Below are 20677 nucleotides of genomic sequence, written 5' to 3'. Positions count from 1 at the left end.
GTGCATCCACCCGATCAAGGCCCCTCACGATCTTATATGTTTCAATGAGATCGCCTCTCATTCTTCTAAACTCCAAAGAGTAGAGTTCCAGCCTACTTAACCTTTCCTCATATGTCAATCCCCTCATTGCAGGAATTAATCTTGTAAACCTTCGCTGCACTGCCTCCAGGGCTAGTACATCCTTTCTTAAGTATGGACCCCAGAACTGTACACAGTATTCCAAATGTGGTCTCACTAATACTGTGTACAGCTGCAGCAAGACCTCCGTGTTTTTATACTCAATCCCCCTAGCAATAAAGGCCAAAACTCCATTGGCCTTCCTGATTGCTTGCTGCACCTGCATACTAACTTTTAGTGATTCATGTACTAATACCCCTAGATCCCTTTGCGTTGCATTACAACGCAGCTCCTCCTCATTTAGAAAATAACTTGCCCTATCATTTTTTTTCCCAAAGTGAATGACTTCACATTTATTAGTATTAAATTTCATCTGCCAAGTTGTTGCCCACTCACCTAGCTTATCTATATCCTTTTGCAGACTCTTCCTATCCTCCTCATCCCCTACTTTTCCTCCCATTTTTGTATCGTCCGCAAATTTTGATATATTACACTTGGTTCCCTCCTCCAAATCATTTATATAAATTGTGAACAACTGGGGTCCCAGCACCGACCCTTGCGGAACCCCGCTAGTTACCGGTTGCCATCCCGAGTATGAACCATTTATCCCCACTCTCTGCTTCCTATTTGTTAGCCAATCCTCTACCCATGCTAATATATTACCCCCAATCCCATAATTTTTTATTTTTAGCAATAGTCTCTTATGTGGCACCTTGTCAAAAGCCTTTTGGAAGTCCAAGTATACCACATCCACCGGTTCCCCTTTATCCACCCGGGTTGTTACTTCCTCAAAGAATTCGAGCAGATTCGTTAAACAGGACTTCCCCTTCACAAAACCATGCTGGTTCTGTCCGATGAAGTCATGTTTATCCAAGTGCCCCGTTAGTGTTTCTTTAATAATTGTCTCTAACATTTTACCCACCACCGATGTTAGACTAACCGGTCTATAGTTACCCGCCTTCTGTTTACTTCCTTTTTTAAATATAGGTGTTACATTGGCCATTTTCCAATCCACTGGGACCGTTCCTGCCTCCAGGGAGTTTTGGAAAATTATCACCAATGCATCCACAATCCCCACCGCTATCTCCCTCAAGACCCTTGGATGTAATCCATCAGGCCCAGGGGATTTATCCTCCTTCAGTCTCATTAATTTCCCTAATACCACCTCCTTGGTGATCTTAATAGTATTTAGCTCCTCCATTCCTACCGCCCCCTGTTTATCCAGCGTTGGAATATTTTTTGTGTCTTCTATGGTGAAGACTGATACAAAATACTCGTTTAATGCCTTTGCCATTTCCACGTTCCCCACCAACAACTCTCCAGTCTCACCCTCCAATGGACCAACGTTCACCTTAGCCACCCTTTTTCTTTTTATATAGCTATAAAAACTCTTACTATTAGTTTTTATGTTGTTCGCTAAATTCCTTTCATAGTCTATTTTCCCCGTCTTAATTAATCTCTTAGTTATTTTTTGCTGACCTTTAAATGCTTCCCAATCCTCTACCCTCCCACTATCTCTGGCTACCTTATATGCCCTTGCCTTCAGCCGAATACTATCCTTTATAGTTTTACTGAGCCATGTCAAAGCCCCACTCTGGGTCACGTGTGTGACCCCCCCCAAAAAAAGAGAGAAAAAAAAGGAGATTGTAGAATACATCTCTAATTCTGGAAGCATTACAGGTTTGATTTGTATTCTGCATATGATTCATTTCTTTTCAGTTTATCATGTGAAATTTTTACATGTTATGCTGACGACATCTGTTTGGGGTCAGAGGTCAAATAGGACTGGTCACGTGTGTGACCTCACACGGAAGCAAGCACCGCGATATTTAAAAAGCTAAAATGTTCATATCTTTAGCAGACTTGCATTACAGTTCTGTTGGTAGGAAAATAGCAACAAATAAGATTAATTAATCTCTTGCAATAATTTTTTTAATGTATCACTTTGTGATGGCATCTAGTCAGGTGTGTGACATTTTGGTTCTCTTTCCAAAGAATGGCCCTAAAGTACTTCACAGACATGCCATAATTTTAAAGAGTAATTTATAATTTTCAGTCTGAAGGAGGATCTCGACCCAAAACGTCACCCATTCCTTTTCTCCAGAGATGCTCTGACCCGCTGAGTTAATCCAGCTTTTTGTGTCTATCTTCGGCTTAAACCAGCATCTGCAGTTCCTTCCTACACAATTAAAATTTTTGTTACATACCAAAGTCAATTAACATACAATCCTACGCGTCTTAGGAGTGTGGGAGGACACCGGAGCACCCAGAAAAAAGCCACGTGGTCACAGGGAGACTCCGTACCGACATGCACCCACAATCAGAATTGAATCCGGGTCTCCGGCGCTGTAAGAAAGCAAATTTACTACTGTGCCACTGTCAGCTAAAGGTTGATAAACTTTCACCACTGCTTCAGCAATGCTCGAGGCATCAGTCTGGATTGTTTTATTGCCCAAGTGAATTCATTTTTTGTGTTGTGGGTGTGACTGGAAAGGACTTTGTTTATTGCCCATCCTCAATAGCCTTGGAGAAATTGATAATGAGCAGACCTCCTGAATCTTTGAAGATACTTTCTCAGTGACATTGAATAGAGTGAACCAGGATTCAGATAGGCACCATGAAGGGTATCGACCCAAAACATCACCCATTCCTTCTCTCCAGAGATGTTGCCTGTCCTGCTGCGTTACTCCAGCATTTTGTGTTTATCTTCAGATACAATAGAGTGTTTAATTTTAAATCAGCTTGGTGCGAGGCTAGAAGCTGGGGAGGTGATCCCATGCACCTGGTCAACTTGTGCTTCGTGGAGATTCAGGCTTCAGGTCTGGTAGTAATGTTGGCACAGCACCTCCTATTTCACTTGGGCAGCTAACAACCCAGCGGTATGCATATTGATTTCTCTAATTTCAAGTAACCCTTGCATACCTTTCTAACTGCTCACATTTATCTGCTAGCTGCCCCCCCCCGGAGAGCATTGTTTATCTAAACTGTGGTCTCCAACCTAACACGGACATTCCCTTGGTCTTCTCAATCATTCCCCTTTCTTCAACTTAAACTTGCTTTTTCACTTTTCATCTCAAATGATAGGACAATGACCTGAAATGTCAAGTTTACCTCTCCACAGATGGGTATTTGCTGGGTATTTGCAGCATTTTGTTTTGATTTCAGATTTTCAGACATTTGCATGTATAGACTTCGGCGTGCTCAGCAGATAACTTAAACTCCAATAAAACCAAGGTATACTGCGCCAATTTTCTTTAAAGAAGCATTTTACACTGCAAATGGCTCGATTGTGATCATGTTATTAGAAATGATTGTAGCAGAATTAGGCCATCAGGCCCATCAAGTCTACTTCGCCATTCAATCATGGCTGATCTATCTCTCTTTCCTAACCCTATCTGTCGTTAGGGTAGACTGAGACTAACTCTCCTTCTTCCTCAACCACTCCACCTTCTTCCTCACCCACTCCACCCTCCCCCCCCAATCTTTGCACATCCCCAATCCTTTCTACTAGTCACTTTAATTTAATGTTTCATGTATTTTTATGACCGTTGGTAGATCAATTTCCCTCCTGGGATAAATAAAGTTCTATTGTATCATATTGTATCGTAACCCCATTCCCTTGCCTTCTCCCCATAAGCTCTGACACCCATACTAATCAAGAATTATCTTTCTGCAGACTGGAAAGCACGCAACAAAAGCTTTTCACTGTACCTCTGTGCACGTGACAACAAACTAAAGAATTTCCAAGTACAACAAATGCGGACAATCCTGAATTGGAGGTCAGAGACAATTACCTCCAGCTAAATCTTCAGAGAATGATGGCGAAAATGCAGTAGGATTGGTTAACCCACTCGGCACAGAAGTTGGTTGCAATTTAAGTAAATCCTCCTTATAATGGACCATGGGGTGAGGAAGAATGATGTCTGTTATTGCCAATTGTCCGTTATAACCGAGTATGGTATTATCATTGTTTGCAGTTGAAACAAAGAACTGCAGATGATGGTCAATATACAAAAGGACACAAAGTGTTGGAGTAACTCAGCGGGTCAGGCAGCACCGCTGGAGAACATGGATAGGTGACGTTGAGATCCTTCCTCAGACTGATTCAGTCTGCTGAGTTACTCCAGCACTTTGTGTCGTTTCACTTTAAAACAAGGCACGGATGCCGTTGGTACATCGAGAATCTTTGCTGAACTTGCTGGGAAAGAGAAAACCGAAAGAGAAATGGGGAAGATCGCAGTTCCTTACCTGGTTCACCTTGAGTGGCGTTACAATTATGTCGAGCACTCCTGTCCAGCCTGCTAAGATGCCGAGAGGCATTGCAAAGGCTGATGCAATCATTAAAAATCTGAAATTGCTACAGGTGGAAAGAAAACAAAAGAATGGCTATAACATTATTTGCAGTCAGGTCTCTAGCAACAAACATTTGAATGCAGTAGTTATCTCTGAAATTGTATCGTGCTACTAACACGACACTTTAGAAATTTACAAAATTTACCAAACAAAATCAAATTATTGCCCCAAATACTTAACATTGGAATAATTTCTTACCATAAAAGTATGTAAACATTTTTTTTAAAGCTACAGGTGCACAACCTTTTATCCGAAATTCCAAATAACGAAAAGCTCCGAATAGCGGACATTTTTTCGGTCCTTGAAGACGTTCACCGAGGGTGGCCCGCAGAGGTGACAGCGGAACCTCCGGTCGGTCCTCGAAGAAAGGGGAACTAAATCCCCATTCATAAAAGAGAAGGTGAGGGTATATTGCACGGGAGGGTTAATAATTGACAATCTGCTGCTGCCTGCCCGCTGAGTTAAAAAGTTCCCACGGTAGACTCACGATACACAGTGTATCGTGAGTCTTGCGTGGGAACTTTTTAACTCAGTGGGCAGGCAGCAGCAGATTGTCGCTCCCTTCAGTTTCACCCCACCTACACCCCTCTGCTTCCCGGCGATGTGTGTGACCCCTTCCCTCCCCTCTCCAGCTCCCCGCCCATTGCACGGGCACTTTGCACTGTCTTCACGTCGGCGATGCCAGCAGGTCAGTGCCAGTCACCGGAGACGTCAGGACCAACGGGACACCGACCCCCAGGCCCACTGCAAGCACGGAGATCCCAGAGACCCACAGCCAGCAGCAGCCCAGCCCCGTTCCAACTCCAGAGGAACACACTCCCCGTAGGGACAGAAGCTGATGGTGTGCAAGGTACGTCTAGTTCTTGGGGTTGCGGATGAGGGGGCGCAGCTCGGGCTGTGACGTCTCCGGCCACCCCCCTGTACAGGAGCTGAGACTGGGAACTGTACCGCCCTTGCAGGAGAGTGGGGTTGTTTGCAGTTGCAGAGGGCGGGGGCAAGGGCGGTACAGTTCCCAGTCTCAGCTCCTGTCCAGGGGGGTGGCCGGAGACGTCAGGACCAACGGGACACCGACTGCAAGCACGGAGATCCCAGAGACTCACAGCCAGCAGCAACTCTAGCCCAGCCCTGCTCCAACTCCAGAGGAACCCGGGTTGCGGATGAGGGGGCGCAGCTCGGGCTGTGGGCAAACTGCCACTTGTCGCTGTAGCGGCCCATCGGGGAGCGGGTTCCTGTTGGTCCTGACGTCTCCGGCCACTCCCCTGGACAGGAGCTGAGAGACGTCAGGACCACCAGAAGCCGCTCCCCGATGGGCCGCTACGGCGACAAGTGGCAGTTCGCCCACAGCCCGAGCTGCGCCCCCTCATCGGGACACCGACCCCCAGGCCCACTGCAAGCACGGAGATCCCAGATCAGCAACTCCAGCCCAGCCCCGCTCCAACTCCAGAGGAACACGCTCCCCGTAGGGGCAGAAGCTGATGGTGTGCAAGGTACGTCTTGTTCTTGGGGTGGCGCAGCTCGGGCTGTGGGCGAACTGCCACTTGTCGCCGTAGCGGCCCATCGGGGAGCGAATTCCTCTGGAGTTGGAGGGACAGGGAGACACAGCGGCTTTTGAGAATGGTGGGCAATCACTTCCAAAGTTCTGCCCACACAGTCAGTACACCTCTCCTACACTTGTCTCCCGCACTAAGATCATCTCGCAGAGAATGATCCCAGCCTAACCCTCCCTATTCTCTCCTATTCTGCAAGAAAAAACTACATTGAAGACTCAAACTCGCGATCGAGTAACTGCCGGGATCGAGGCGCAAACTCGCGACCTTGCGGATACGAGCCGAGCACTCTACCACTGAGCCAGCCGTTAAAATCTACGCAAAAAATCTTCCATTCTGAAAGCCGAAAAATTCCGAATTACGAAAAGTGTCTGGTCCCAAGGCTTTCGGATAAAAGGTTGTGCACCTGTACAAGATTAATGGCTGATTGATTAAAAACACTAACTAAGCTGAGAGAAAAACGTAACACCAAGTGGAACATCACGTTTTTAAGTGGGGGGGAAGCAGCTCAATGAGTTATTTGATGATCCTTTCACCCCCCCCCCCCCCCCATGCATTTGTTGATGACGCAGAAATCGGTGTGGTGTTCTTGATAGTGCAGAGGGTAGCCTCCGGCTGCTAGATGGTCCTGATGAGTTGGGAAGTTGGGCAGAACAAAAAGGCAGTTGGAATTTAATCCTGATAAATGTGCGGCAAAGCATTGTTGGAGGAATGAAAAGGCTATGTTATACACAATGAATGCTGGAACTGCAGGGAGCACCGAGGAAGACTGAGTCCTTGACCTACAAATCCAAGATTCTCTGAAGATGGCAGTATAGGTAGAAATAGAGAAGAAGGCACAAACTGACACAGGGTGCCAGAGAAACTCAGCAGGTGAGGCAGCATCTCCGGATCACATGGATGTTTCGTCTGAAGAAGCATTTCCCCCCGAAACGTCACCTATCCATGTTCTCCAGAGATGCTGCTTGACCTGCTGAATGGCTCCAGCACTTTGTGTCGTTTTCTGCATTAACCAGCATCTGTAGTTCATTGCTTTATAGAGAAGAAAGCAGATGGGATACCTACTCATTTCGATTGGCGACATACAGAAACAAATTTTCCTTTTGACTTAATTCTGATTTAGATATTGGTGTTATGAATTGCATTGTATTAAAAAAAAAAGAATTTTAATGCTTATATGGTTTTAATGCATTTGAATATAAAACTTCCAACAGCAGCACTGATAATAACCAGGGGGCAGGGTTTCACAAGATGTCAAGGCAATACAGGTGATGGGTTGTTAAGTCTTTTAGGCCGAGGGGTAATCTTACAGAGGTGTACAAAATCACAAGAGGAATAGATCAGGTAGACACACAGTCACTTGCCCAGAGTAAGGGGAAACTGAGAACCAGAGAACATAGGTTTAAGATGAGGTGGGAAAGATTTAATAGGAACCCAAGGGGTAATTTTTTCCACACAAAGGGTGGTCAGGGTACAGAACGAGGTAGGAGGAGGTAGTTGAGGTAGGTCCTTTCACAATATTTAAGGAACATTTGGACAGGTACATGGATAGGACATGGGGATATGGGCCAAATGCAGGCAGGTGGGACTAATGTGGATGGGACATTTTTGCTGGTCATTGTGGGCAAGTTGGGTCGAATGGCCTGTTTCCACGCTGTGTGACTGGGTCCTGCCCTAAATTGCACCTTTCCAATCAGCTGGGAGCCATCTTCCCAGCCGAAAACAATAGCTCCATGGCCTGCTCCAATTAATAGCAAGGCCTGAAGGAGTACTATAAGCAAGCAATCAGAAGATCAGACCCATCCAACTTTTACCGTGTCATTGTTAAATGGCTGCTTTTTCATTTAGTTTATTTTAGAGATTTAAATAGTCCATTTTATGTTCTTCTAGACTAATTAACAGTGAAGTCATAACAGCAGGTTCAGAATATGTTCAACCTGACAACATCAAGGAACATCTCTGAAGATGGCAGGACAGGTAGACAACGAGGATAAGAAGGCACAAAAGGACACAAAGTAACTCAGCGGGTCAGGCAGTATCTCTGAAGATGGATAGGTGACAATTAGTCTGATAATCTCGAACCGAAACATCACCTATCCATGTTCTCCAGAGATGCTGTCTGATCTGCTGAGTTACTCCAGCACTGTGTGCCCTTTTGTTTATTAATCAGCATCTGCAAAATATCAGGGGACATCCTTGGAATGACTTTTGCCACTGCTGGTAATGGTTCATGAAGATAATTATCCTTCCTTTCAGAAACAGTGCAGGTGTTTGTCAATCACAGATCACCTGGTGCTGAATGAAGCTCTGCTCAGTAATTTCTATCTCAAGATCAGATGACTTTTTGTGCTCCAGAATTCTCAGCACCATACACGACACCGCTGCAATGGGAAACAAAGTGCCTGAGGAACTCAGTGGGATGGGCAGCATTTGTGGGGGGGGGGGGGGGAGGGGGAAGTGGACAGGCAGCCTTTTGGGTCAAGACCCTTCTTCAGACGGACCACCAGCGAACACAAGTTGCCTGGAACGAACTAGAATTCAACTCACCCCAGAAGTCTGCAGATGCTGGTTCTGTAGTTCAGCCTCTGGCCGGCAGCAGCTATACTGGGTGGAAGAGGAGGTTGGGATGGGAAGTAGGCGATCACGACAGCAAACAGCAAAACAGTCACAGCAAATTCTGGGAAGGAAAAATACGTAATCGCAACTTAACATGCAACACCAAAGATTGGCAAAATCCATTCTTATGGAATGGACAAGATCAAGACTAAAATTCGCCACAAATAAAATGCCCAAGCATATTTATTTTGTCACATTGCTTGGAATTACTTTATATTAGAAATTATTCCCTCGATTCCTCCCTTGTTCAAATGATCTATTCTACATTTTCCTTGATCAGCATCTCTTTTGATCCCTTACACTTCCTCATCTCTGTAACTCCCTCTCCCCTGACTCAGTCTAAAAAAAGGTCTCGACCCGAAAAATCACCCAATTCCTTCTATCCAGAGATGCTGTCTGTGCTGCTCAGTTACATAGAAACATAGAAAATAGGTGCAGGAGAAGGCCATTCGGCCCTTCGAGCCAGCACCGCCATTCAATTTGATCATGGCTGATCATCTAAAATCAGTTCCCTTGATTCCTTTAGCCCCAAGAGCTCCAGCATTTTGGGTATTTCTTCAAATGAAACAACCTCAGATCTACAATAACAGAAACATTTAAAAATTGACGACGGTTTTTCCAATCAAGCTGATGGTCAAAATATTCTTGGATTATTTTAGGGATAAATGTACCTTCTATTCCTTACCATAAAAAGAAATCCTTTTGCCTAGCCACTCTAATCCATCACACTCAGTATAAGCTGAGGTGGCGATGAGATCGGTGCAGAAAATTGTTAATTATGTTGAAGATATGTTTTAAGATTATGTTTGTGAAAATGGCTAATGAAAGCAATTTTCAGATGGATGGAGTTCACATTCTTTCTTGAGCTCCTTTTTTCCCTGAAAAAGTAGTAAAAGAACTAACAGCAAAAATTCACTGCCTATCCCACCACTACTCAATCAGCACAAATTTCACACACGTTCATAAGTTCCAGACCATTCGGCCCATCAAGACTCCTCCGCCATTCAATCATGCCTGATCTATCTTTCCTTCTCAACATCATTCTCCTGCCTTCTCCCCATAGCCTCTGACACTGTTACTGATCATGAATCTGTCAATCTCCTCTTTAAAAATATCCATCGACTTGGCCTCCACAGCCGCCAGTGGCAATGAATTCCACAGATTCAGACTCTGCCACTAGTGGAAACGTCCTCTCCACATCCACTCTATCCAGGCCTTTCACTAGTCAATGAGCTTCAATGAGGTCCCCCCCTCTCATCCTTCTAAACTTCAGCAAGTACGGGTCCAGTGCCTTCAAACTCTCAAGTAGAATTTAAGGGGAAAATGCTGAGAGAATAGCCCCCAGTTGCCTCAATGAACTCATTTCAACGGCATTCAATCTGTTCAGAAACTATGCACAATTGCTCTTGGCAAGTTGGTCAGTCCGTTGTCTTTACCACTTCCCTTTTAAGCGAGATAGATACTCAAAAGGAGAATGGCAGTGTTTCAAGAATTCTGTTAGCTGATTAGAAGGACTCAATTTAAATTAACGACATTTCAGTTGAGACTCTCTTGCTCCGGAGAAGTGGACATTTAAGGACTGCGCGTTAATCAATTGCTTAATTTCCCCATTAGGATTTCAGCTGGAGTGCAGATTTTGGCATGATGAAAAAGTATAGCGAGAGAACCGCTGGACCATGTTCAAAAATGTGGCAGCTTTAATAGAATTGCAACTTTGGAATGGACAATACAAAGACGTTTTTAACATTGACGAGAATACAGTGAAATCAGTGAACAACACGATCAGTTTGAAAGGAGAAAAAAGGGTCTGGTTGTTAAACTGAACACATAATCCTTTCAGTAAGCTAACACATTCCTATACTGTTTAAATTAAACCAAATGACCACTTGGTAACTGCTTTGAAATTGATTGTGGTAAGGAATCAGATTGACGTTTCATTTAGTATCGAGATACAGCGCAGAAACAGGCCGTTCTGCCTACTGAGTCCATGCCGAACAGCGATCCCCATACATTCGCCTACACACTACCATCTACCTATGAGAACGATCTTGTGATACAAGGTCATAAGTGATAGGAGCAGAATTAAGCCATTCGGCCCATCAAGTCTGCTCCGCCATTCAATCGTGGCTGATCTATCTCTCCCTCCTAACCCCATTCTCCTGCCTTCTCCCCATAACCCCTGACACCCATACTAACCAAGAATCTACCTATCTCTGCCTTAAAAATATCCACTGACTTGGCCAAAACCTTCTGCGGCAAAAAACTCCAGAGATTCACCACCCTCTGACTAAAGAAATTCCTAATTTCCTTTCTAAAGGAACGTCCTTTAATTCTGAGGCTGACCTCTAGTCCTAGAATCTCCCAATAGAAGAAATATCCTCTCCACATCCACTCTATTCAGTAAGTTTCAATGAGATCCCCTCCCCCCCCCTCATCTTTCCAAACTCCAGCGAGTGCAGGCCCAGTGCCGTCAAACACTCATCATATGTCAACCCACACATATCAGAGATGAATCAGCTGCTGTTATAGCCATGGCAGTTCTTCAACTTGCCTAGTTCAGGTTCTGGTCAGTAAAGACCTACAAGATACCCCGCTGATGGGGGAACTAGGTGATGGTTATGTCGGTGCTTCTCAGAGGTAGATGGTTAGACTTTCTCTGGACGTGGTCAATGCTGGCTCTTCTGCAGCACAAAGGTTACTTGCCACATAACCGCCCATGCCCGAATGCTGCAGGCATGGTGTGCTTTACTTGTTGAAGAGTTGTGAATAAATGTTGACAGTTTATCACTGATTGTGTACATACGCACTTCTAGCTCGGACTATCTTTAATTGGACTTTACCTTGCACCAAACGTTATTCCATCCATCTTGTATCTGTACACTGTGGACGGATAGATTGTAATCATGTATAGTCTTTTCGCTGACTGGATAGCACGCAACAAAAAAAGCTTCTACCGTACCTCAGTGCACGTGATAATAAACTAAACTAAACGCACAGGACATTGCCCTGAGGAACGTCAGCAGTGGTGTCCTTTGGCTGGGATGATTAACATCAGACAAACACAAACATCATGTTTTGCACAAGCTGTGACTCGTGCCACTGGAACATTTTCCCTTTGATGCCCATTGACCCAGTTTTTAATCCTGAATGCCAAGTGGGTCAAATGACTATCCTTGATGATAAATTTAGTCACCCGCACTCACCTCGAGAATTCAGCTCTGTAGAGTCCACCTTTGCACCAGGTCTGGAATGAGGTCTGGAGTTTAAAGGTCTTGCCGAAGCCCAAAAATTGGGTATTGGTGATTGTGGTGTCTGATAGCAGCTTCAACAAAATCTCCCATCACTCTGTTGATGAGTGGGCGGAGACTGATTGAGTGGCAAAAAGCCAAAACTGACTTATCTTACTTTTTGTGAGCATAAGGGCATATCTGGGCAATTTTCCATTTTTAGGTTTTTTGTTTACAACACTACCTGAAGAAATACATCTCTATTACACTTTTAATTAATAAATCCAAAACGATGAAAGCTAGTTCTGGACTCTACGACCAGGAGAAAACTCTGTTGTGTAAGAATTTCCTGTTTTCTTGAGATTATCTATTGTACCAATACTCCTCGAAGATTCAAACTATTTATGGTGCAAGCAGTTTTGCTCAAGTCTTGATTATCATTGTTAAATGTCCACTGGTTTTTCACCTTTCGACCAATATTGTCTGGACTCTGCGAATTTAATACCTCCATCAGATTCCTTACATTCTACGGAGAACAACATCAGTTTCTTGCATCTATTCATGTAACTAAGGTTCACGAGAAAGTCTCTACGACACCCAATTCTGTCTTCACATCGGCAGAGCCATACCGAACAGAAACAGGCCATTCGGCCCAACTTGCCCATACCGACCAAGATGTACCAGCCAAGCTCGTTTGATATTTGACACCCCTCTAAACCTTTCCTAGCTACCTACGTACCCGTCCAATATCTTCAAATGTTGCTATTGTACCTGCCTCAACTACTTCATCTGGCAACCCATCACCCTCTGTGTGAAAATGTTAACCCTCAGGTTCCCATTAAATCTTTCCCTCCTCATATCAAAACCTCCTCACATCAAACCGGCTGCTCAACACCCGGCTTGAGATCTAACTATTCCTTTGGTTTACGTTTCATTCACAAGAAGATCAAAACCTATGCCCTCCTGTTCTCGATTCCCCTATACTGGATTAAAAAAAATTACATACATCCACTATTTACTCCCCTCGTGATTTTGTAAACCTCCAAGATCACCCTTGGCCTCTTATTTAGCTGCTCTCCCACTGAAGTACTATTCCTGAAGTACAGTGCCTAAAAATTGAGATAACTCTAGGTGAAGATGACAGAAACATTTAAGAAAGTAATCTTGTTATTCACCTGCAAACAACAATGCTTGAATGTGTTCCTTTATGGAGTCATTGCTTTGACTGAGGTCGCCAGTGAGCAGAGGTGTGGTACCATTGGGGGCCGGAACTACCAGCGGGCCCACCAAGAAGGCACAAGCCCCTCCAAAGTAGTTGAAGAGAGATGCAATGGCAGTGGCTGTAGCCCTCTGATCGGGTGCAAACCATGTTGTTGAAAGAAACGGAGGAGCGTTCACCACCACGGGACCCGCTAATCCATTGAACAGCTGTCCTGTGTGAATCAACCTGAAAACAGAATTGACAAATCACAATAGAAAATAGATGCCAACATCTGCAAAACAGATGAGATCATTTTCAAGAGAAAATTTTATATCATTATTTGCTTTTAAAATCACGTGCAAATATGAGTAAAAACAGCTTGCAGTGAATATTGAAATTATAAATTCTTCAGAAGCAATCATAATTCTACTAAAGCACAAAGAGGTCTAAAATGGACGAGCTATTAATCCAACAGTTCCTGTATTTTATGGAAGGTCTTAATGTTTGTAAGAGCCAAGGATAAGGCCAATAAAGAAATGGTGCATTAGAGTAATAAAGCTTATTTGTTGGAACTGCCCCCGCATTGCTAACAAGCCAAGTAGTTGTAATTGTCTTTATGGAAACATATTGTTTTGCACAATGCCAAGAACATTTAAAAATGTTTCAATCAATCTTGATTGGCAAGAACAACAGCAACTTTATCAGTCGCAACAAAATGGCTTTAAACTCAATAACGGGTTGGCAAACCTGTAGATTGATGAGCAATAATTAAAGAGCACAGTCCAAGCACATCAAATTACCTAGGAATGTATTTAACTCCAGGTTCCCCACTTGTTTCCTTTCTTTCAATAAGGATAAGAGCTTTATAATCAAATGCAATAATCCTTTATATATAAAATGATGCAGCTGGTAGAGCTGCTTCCTCAGAGCACCAGAGACCGGGGTTTGTACAAGTGTATGTGTGGAGTTTGCACGTTCTTGTGACTACGTGGATTTCCTCTGGATGCTCAGATTTCCTCACATCCAAAAGATGTGTGTTTGTAGGTTTACAGAAAGAGGTCTGAAGAAGGGTCACGACCCGAAACATCATGTATCCATTTTCTCCAGTGATGCTGCCCGACCCGCTGAGTGACTCCACCATTTTGTGTCTATCTTTGGTGTAAACCAGCATCTGCAGTTTCTTCCTACACAAAGAATTAACGGCCTGCCCCACTTTCACGACCTCTACCGAGTTTGCCCTTGACTCGCAGCATGGTCGTCACGAGGTCATAGGTAGGTCGTAGTAGGCCGTGATGCTAGTCGTAGGTACTCATGGAATCAAGTAGGTCGGGGCGTTTTTTCTAGCATGATGAAAAATGTCCACGAGTAAAAAAGGTCGTGAATTAGGTCGTGAAAGTGGGACAGGCCCTTTAGTGTGAATGGGTGATCGATGGTGGGCGTGGACTTGGCAGGACGAAGAGCTTCTTTCCATGTTCCATCGCTAAATTACATTAAACTGGACTCTGGATGAGAGAAGTACAACTGTCCAGACTCTAGTCACTGAGGTACAAGCAGGGCGAATGATTTGTTGTGATAAAATGATCTAGGAATATCTATATCTAATTGCTACCTACAGTGCCCTCCATAATGTTTGGGACAAAGACCCATCATTTATTTATTTACCTCTGTGCTCCACAATTTGATTTGTAATAGAATTTTTTTTTTTAATCTCATGTGGTTAAAGTGCACATTGTCAAATTTTATTAAAGGCCATTTTTATACATTTTGGTTTCACCATGTAGAAATTACAGCTGTGTTTATACATAGTCCCCCCCATTTCAGGGCACCATAATGTTTGGGACACATGGCTTCACAGGCGTTTGTAATTGCTCAGGTGTGTTTAATTGCCTCCTTAATCGAAGGGCCGAATGGCCTACTCCTGCAACTATTTTCTATGTTTCTATGTTAATGCAGGTATAAGAGAGCTCTCAGCGGCTACTCTTTCCTCCAGTCTTTCCATCACCTTTGGAAACTCAAGCTAAAAATGCGTGCAACTGAGTAAACTTAAAAAATTAAGGATCACTTCCCGTTATAAATCATTTGTTACTGACAAATTAGATGTTAATTAAATACTTGCATGCAAATACCTTTGGGATTTAGTCTCAAGAGATTGCAGATGCTGAAATTGTCGTGATTTATTTGGCCTGCCAAGTAATAGACCAAATGCTAAGATCTGATGGAGAGGCAGGGCTCTTTCTAGCAGTGTGTCACATGCTTCGGATATAGGTTATGACTTGCAAAGTAGAGACTGTAACTGCGAAGGAATTATGAGCCCCCAATTATGCACTCAATTTTGCGAAGAACACCGAGCTTAGCGACAAGCAGATGAATTTATTTACACACAAATGTCATAAATTTCTTAGCTTTAGTTTAGTTTAGAGATATTCTGGTGCATGTACTATTAAGACTGAACAAATTGGATGGCGCAATAGCTGGAGCACAGGAACGAACAATTTATTCTACAGAACAAGGCCGTTCTTTCAAGTCCCACTCTCCGATGAGTGGGTAAACTAGCAACAATACCTGAAGCATAGTATTCATTCACTCATTCATATAACTGAATGGCTTGGATCCAAACTTTAACACTGATTTCCATGAATACATAAAAGGACACAAAGTGCTAAACTCAGCGGATCAGGCAACATCCCTGGGGAACATAGGTGAAGGTTCGGGTCGAGACCCTTCTTGAATATACATGTCTTAAATGGTTGTGAGGGCATTTTAAAAGCATGATGGAGTATCTAATTACCTTTTGAAATAAGATGAGGAATCAAGTTAATATTTTTTACGCACAAGTTAACAAGCAAATATGCAGAGGGATCTAAGTGTCCTAAATTATAATTTGCAAAAGGCTAGGAAGCAGCTGCAGTAAGTAATTAAGAAAACTAATGGAATGTTATCATTTGTTGTTAAGGGAAATAAAGGCAAATATAGGGAGGTTATGCTTCAATCAAATTTGTGGACCTATATATGGAGTGCATTGTGTGCTATCGGTCTTTAGTTAAGGAAGGATGTGAATGTTTTGTTTAGTTTAGAGATAGCGCGGAAGCAGGCCCTTCAGCCCACCGAGTCCGCACCGACCAGCGATCCCCACACACTAATACTATCCTACGCACTAAACAAAACAAAGCACTTGTGAATGGCGCCCAAACCAGGTGACTCCAGAAGTGGATCTGCGATCATACATTACAAACTAAACATTGAGCTTGAAGAAATGTTTCCCTATGTCAGGCCCAAATGTCTTGCCTTTAATCTGGGACTACAACCTGTAGCTCTGAACACCCTCAGCCAGAGGAAATTCGCCCCAGGATCCTCAGTATGAAGCCTCGGAAGAAATTTTATAAATCAAAGCGACATCTCTTATTCTTTCAAACTCTAGAGAATACAAGCCTAGTCATCTCAATTTTGCTTAATACAGTAAACCTGCTATCTCCAGAACCAATCTAATGAATCTTTCCTGCAATCTCTCCATGCCAAGCATAAATTATTTTGGCAAGATAACAAATACCTACAGAATGCACCGGGTAAGACAGAGATAAGGATTTTTTTTTCCCTTACAGTGATTTTACAGAAAAGTCAGTTTTCCTTTCAGTACATTTCAAGGCAAATATAGATAGAAACATGACAAGCAAGTAAGCCAAAGACTATCGTGGGTAGAAGGAAGTATAGTTTGAGGTTGAAGATAGACACAAAATGCTGGAGTAACTCAGCGGAACAGGCAGCATCTCTGGAGAGAAGGATTGGGTGACGTTTCGGGTCGAGACCCTTCTTCAGATGGTTTGAGGTTGCAATCTGATCAACTATGTTCGTATTGAATAACAGTGCATGTATGAGAAGCTGAATTGCCTGTTCGTGCAGACATACAGAAGAGAAATAGCACAGCACATACATGGTCCACCGGATTCATACTGACCAAGAAGCTCATCTATGATAGCCCCATGTGCTCATTAGCTTGATCACTATAAACCCTGCCTACCTACGTACCTATTCAAATGTCTTTTTAAATGTTGTTTTTATCTGGCAGCTCGTACCATTTGCCCACTGTCGTCCTACAGCAGGGCGACCAAAACTCAACGCAATACTCCAAGTGCAGCCTCTCCCAACATCCAGTACAAGTGTCCCACCTTCATTATTCAATTCCCTGACTGATGAAGGATTCTCAGTCAAGTAGGTTGCTTTGTCTTGATGCTATCGAGCCAAGCATTGTCAGAGCTGCACCTACCCCAGGCAAGCAGCCAGTATTCTCCTCTATCACACCACTGCCCAACGTCTTGCAGAGGAATCATATGATCACAAGTGATAGGAGCACAATTAGGCCATTCGGCTCAAGTCTACTCCTCCATTCAATCATGGCTGATCTATCGCTCCCACCAAACCCCATTCTCCTGTTTTAATGTTTTATGTGTCATTCTTAATGGTTTACTGTATGTCGTGTTGTTACTTGCGGGCGGGGCACCAAGACAAACTCCTTGTATGTGTGCATACTTAGCCAATAAACTTACGCATTCATTCATTCTCCCCATAACCTCTGACACCCGTTCTAATCACAAATCTATCTCTGCCTTACTGACTTTGCCTCCACAGCCTTCTGTGGCAAAGAATTCCACAGATTCACCACCCTGACTATAGAAAATCAAAATTATTCACAAGTCATTCACTTCAGATACCTAGCCCCCCATCTGAAGTTTAAAGGTGCTTTCTGCAATGATTACTATGGTAATCGACGGCAGGCCTGGTTCACCGCTGCGAGAAGAAGAGTGCACTAAGAACTTTTAACAGCACCAGAAACGTGGCAAATCTTTATGTATTGTCTCGGTGGAGTCTGCTGTATGACTTTACCCGATTGTATTCAAAAACAAAGCTTTTCACTGTACATGTGACAATAAAGAGTCACAGAATCATTGAAAATTAAAGGCTTTACTATTTTAATTTTGATAATAAAAGCCAAATGTGATCACAGATCACATTTGGCTTTTATTATCAAAATTAAAATAGAAAAACCTTTCATTTTCAATGATTCAGTGACACTTTGTCACACGTACCGAGGTACAGTGAAGTGCTTTGTTTTTTAGTCCTCTGCCCATTGTCTTTTTAAAGGCAAGGTACCAATATTATCACAACAAGGTTTGGTTTGTTACAGTGTGGAGCACTTTATCCATTTCAAAGTTTCCCAAAGCATTACGGTGCAGCAATGGACTCCCTTCATGCAGAGACACCACCACCAACTGGAATCAGATCATTAATGTCCACAGCTTCATGCTGGTTGATGCCATGAGAGAGAAGGTCAGGACATCATCTGATGGCGAGTCATACAGCGTGGAAACATGCCCCTTCAGCCCAACTTGCCCGCACCGGACAATATGTCCCAACCGCACTAGTCCCACCTGCCTGATTTTGGCCCATATCCCTCCAAACCTGTCCTATCCATGAAAGACTTAATACTCAAGTCTTTTCAAGTAGAACCATTAGGCACCTCCTTTCTCTCACTGCTCCTCTCAGCAAGTTCGACTTGGCCATTTTAAAAATAGCTACGCTCGAATTCTGCCTACTATTTGACTATTAAAATTTTTCGTTATATGGCAGTATTCATTATTTAATTAACACGTTGAGGACACATTACTTACAAGGTCATAATTTACTGCCTACACTTAATTGCCATCAAGGACACTTTGTTAAAGACACTTTGGGGCTGGTATAAACATCTGATAAAACAAGTTTCTGCAGTGTATTTAAACCAGAGGATCCGGGAGTCAGACTCAGCAACACTGAACAAACTTCATCCAATATATTAACCTCAGAAATAAAGCTCCTTGGATGTTGAACAGATCTTATTGTAACATACACTACAGTCAGCATTTGAGATACTCCCAAGTGGCTACGACAGAGGAAGTGCAAGGTAGTTAACTTCAATTAAGTAAAAAAAACTCTTAGGGCATAATAACTGATAGACTCATTAGACGAGCCATAAAATCAATCATGCCTGTGCTTAAGATTACACAGTCCTTTAAAGGACATAACTCAGTACTGAAACCTTTAATGAATGTCAAACCCAAGATCACAATTGTATAATAGTTTTGTTTCATACGACAAATCTGCTTTCTCAATATACTTATAAATATTAATTCAAATTAAATATTGAGAGAAACTTTAATGCTTACTTAGGTTGATGGAGATATGTAATATTTGTGCCTTTGTTTAAAACCAAGGTCAAATTTAATTCAATACATTACACAAAAGCTAATATCAAGACACTGGGATTTTAATATACAGGTTTTATTATCCTGGTTCAAATGTTTGGAGCCATAATTAGGTTTCACTTTCAATATGAATTCTCAACTAAGTTTGCCCATTGTGCTGCATTTGTTAAAAGTCGAAATCACGGGTTCCCAACCCTTTTCTTCCCGTTTACCCCTGGCAACTTTAATAGCACATAACAATATTACTTCACTTATTTATGAACAACTAATGATGAACAAATACCAGTATATAAGAACCAAACATAGTCAGCCAGTGAGGAAAAAATATGTACAAATCCAGAATCAACTAATTTTACCCCCTGGGTAGGCGAATTTACCCCCTGGGGGTAAAATTACCCCAGGTTGGGAACCCTTGGTCTCAATTAAGCTGCATAGGAAGTAACATATTTTTTTTATTTCCAATAAATTCCAAATCCCATGGCACAGCTATTTTGTTAACTCATAGCTCTTGAAAATTACATGACAATTTCAGGCAACGTTTAGTTCAGGGACTCAAATTCTAATGCCGTTAATATTGAGGAGGAAATTCTCCATAGCCTATGTCCTCTTGAGCCACAGAGGACCTGCAAAGTTCACCACGTCATTCGGATACCACATTTTCTGGTGCAATATCTGGAGCAAACTCTTGGCGCATTAAGCTACTCCATAATATTTGGGGCAAAGACCCATCATATATTTATTTGCCTCTGTACTCCACAATTTGAGATTTGTAATAGAAAAAAAAAATCACATGTGGTTAAAGTGCACATTGACAGATTTTATTAAATTCCACTTTTATACATTTTGGTTTCATCATGTAGAAATTACAGCTGTGTTTATACATAGTTCCCTCCCCCCCCCTCCCCCCCATATTTCAGGGCACCATAATGTTTGGAACACAGCAATGTCATGTAAATGAAAATAGTCATGTTTAGTATTTTGTTGCATATCCAATGACTGCTTAAAATCTGCGATTCATGGACATCACCAGTTGCTGGGCGTCTTCTCTGGTGATGCTATGCCAGGCCTGTATTGCAGCCATCTTTCGCGTGTGCTTGTATTGGGGGCTAGTACCCTTCAGTTTTCTCTTCAGCATATAAAAGGCACGTTCAAGTGGGTTCAGATCTGATGATTGACTTGGCCACTCAAGGATAGACCATATTTTTAGGTTTGAAAAAATCCTTTGTTGCTTTACCAGTATATTTGGGATCATTGTCTTGCTGCAGAATGGCGGCGCTGGCTTAACCTGCAGTCCGTCTGTTTTTTCTTTCTTTTTGTTCCTTGTCATGTTTTAGTTAATTTTGTTTTATTAAGTTGTGTGTGTGTGTGGGTGGGGTGGGA

The 20677-nt window shown here is 42.8% G+C and overlaps 1 protein-coding gene across 1 annotated transcript in view; it reads right to left on the bottom strand.

Annotated features, from left to right (window-relative positions):
- slc49a4 (solute carrier family 49 member 4) overlaps positions 1-20677 on the bottom strand; it is a 90814-nt gene that overhangs the window by 36581 nt on the left and 33556 nt on the right. The window contains exons 3-5 of the mRNA XM_033024862.1: positions 13036-13307; positions 8565-8694; positions 4366-4474 (exon numbers count right to left, since the gene is read on the bottom strand). Of these exons, the coding sequence (XP_032880753.1) occupies positions 4366-4474; positions 8565-8694; positions 13036-13307 (511 nt within the window). The remainder of the gene's footprint in view (positions 1-4365; positions 4475-8564; positions 8695-13035; positions 13308-20677) is intronic.

Source organism: Amblyraja radiata, chromosome 7 (genome assembly GCF_010909765.2).
Source record: "Amblyraja radiata isolate CabotCenter1 chromosome 7, sAmbRad1.1.pri, whole genome shotgun sequence".
In the NCBI taxonomy this organism is placed as follows: domain Eukaryota; kingdom Metazoa; phylum Chordata; class Chondrichthyes; order Rajiformes; family Rajidae; genus Amblyraja; species Amblyraja radiata.
Note: the sequence above shows the minus strand (reverse complement) of the source record. Positions and strands in the feature narration are given on the sequence as shown.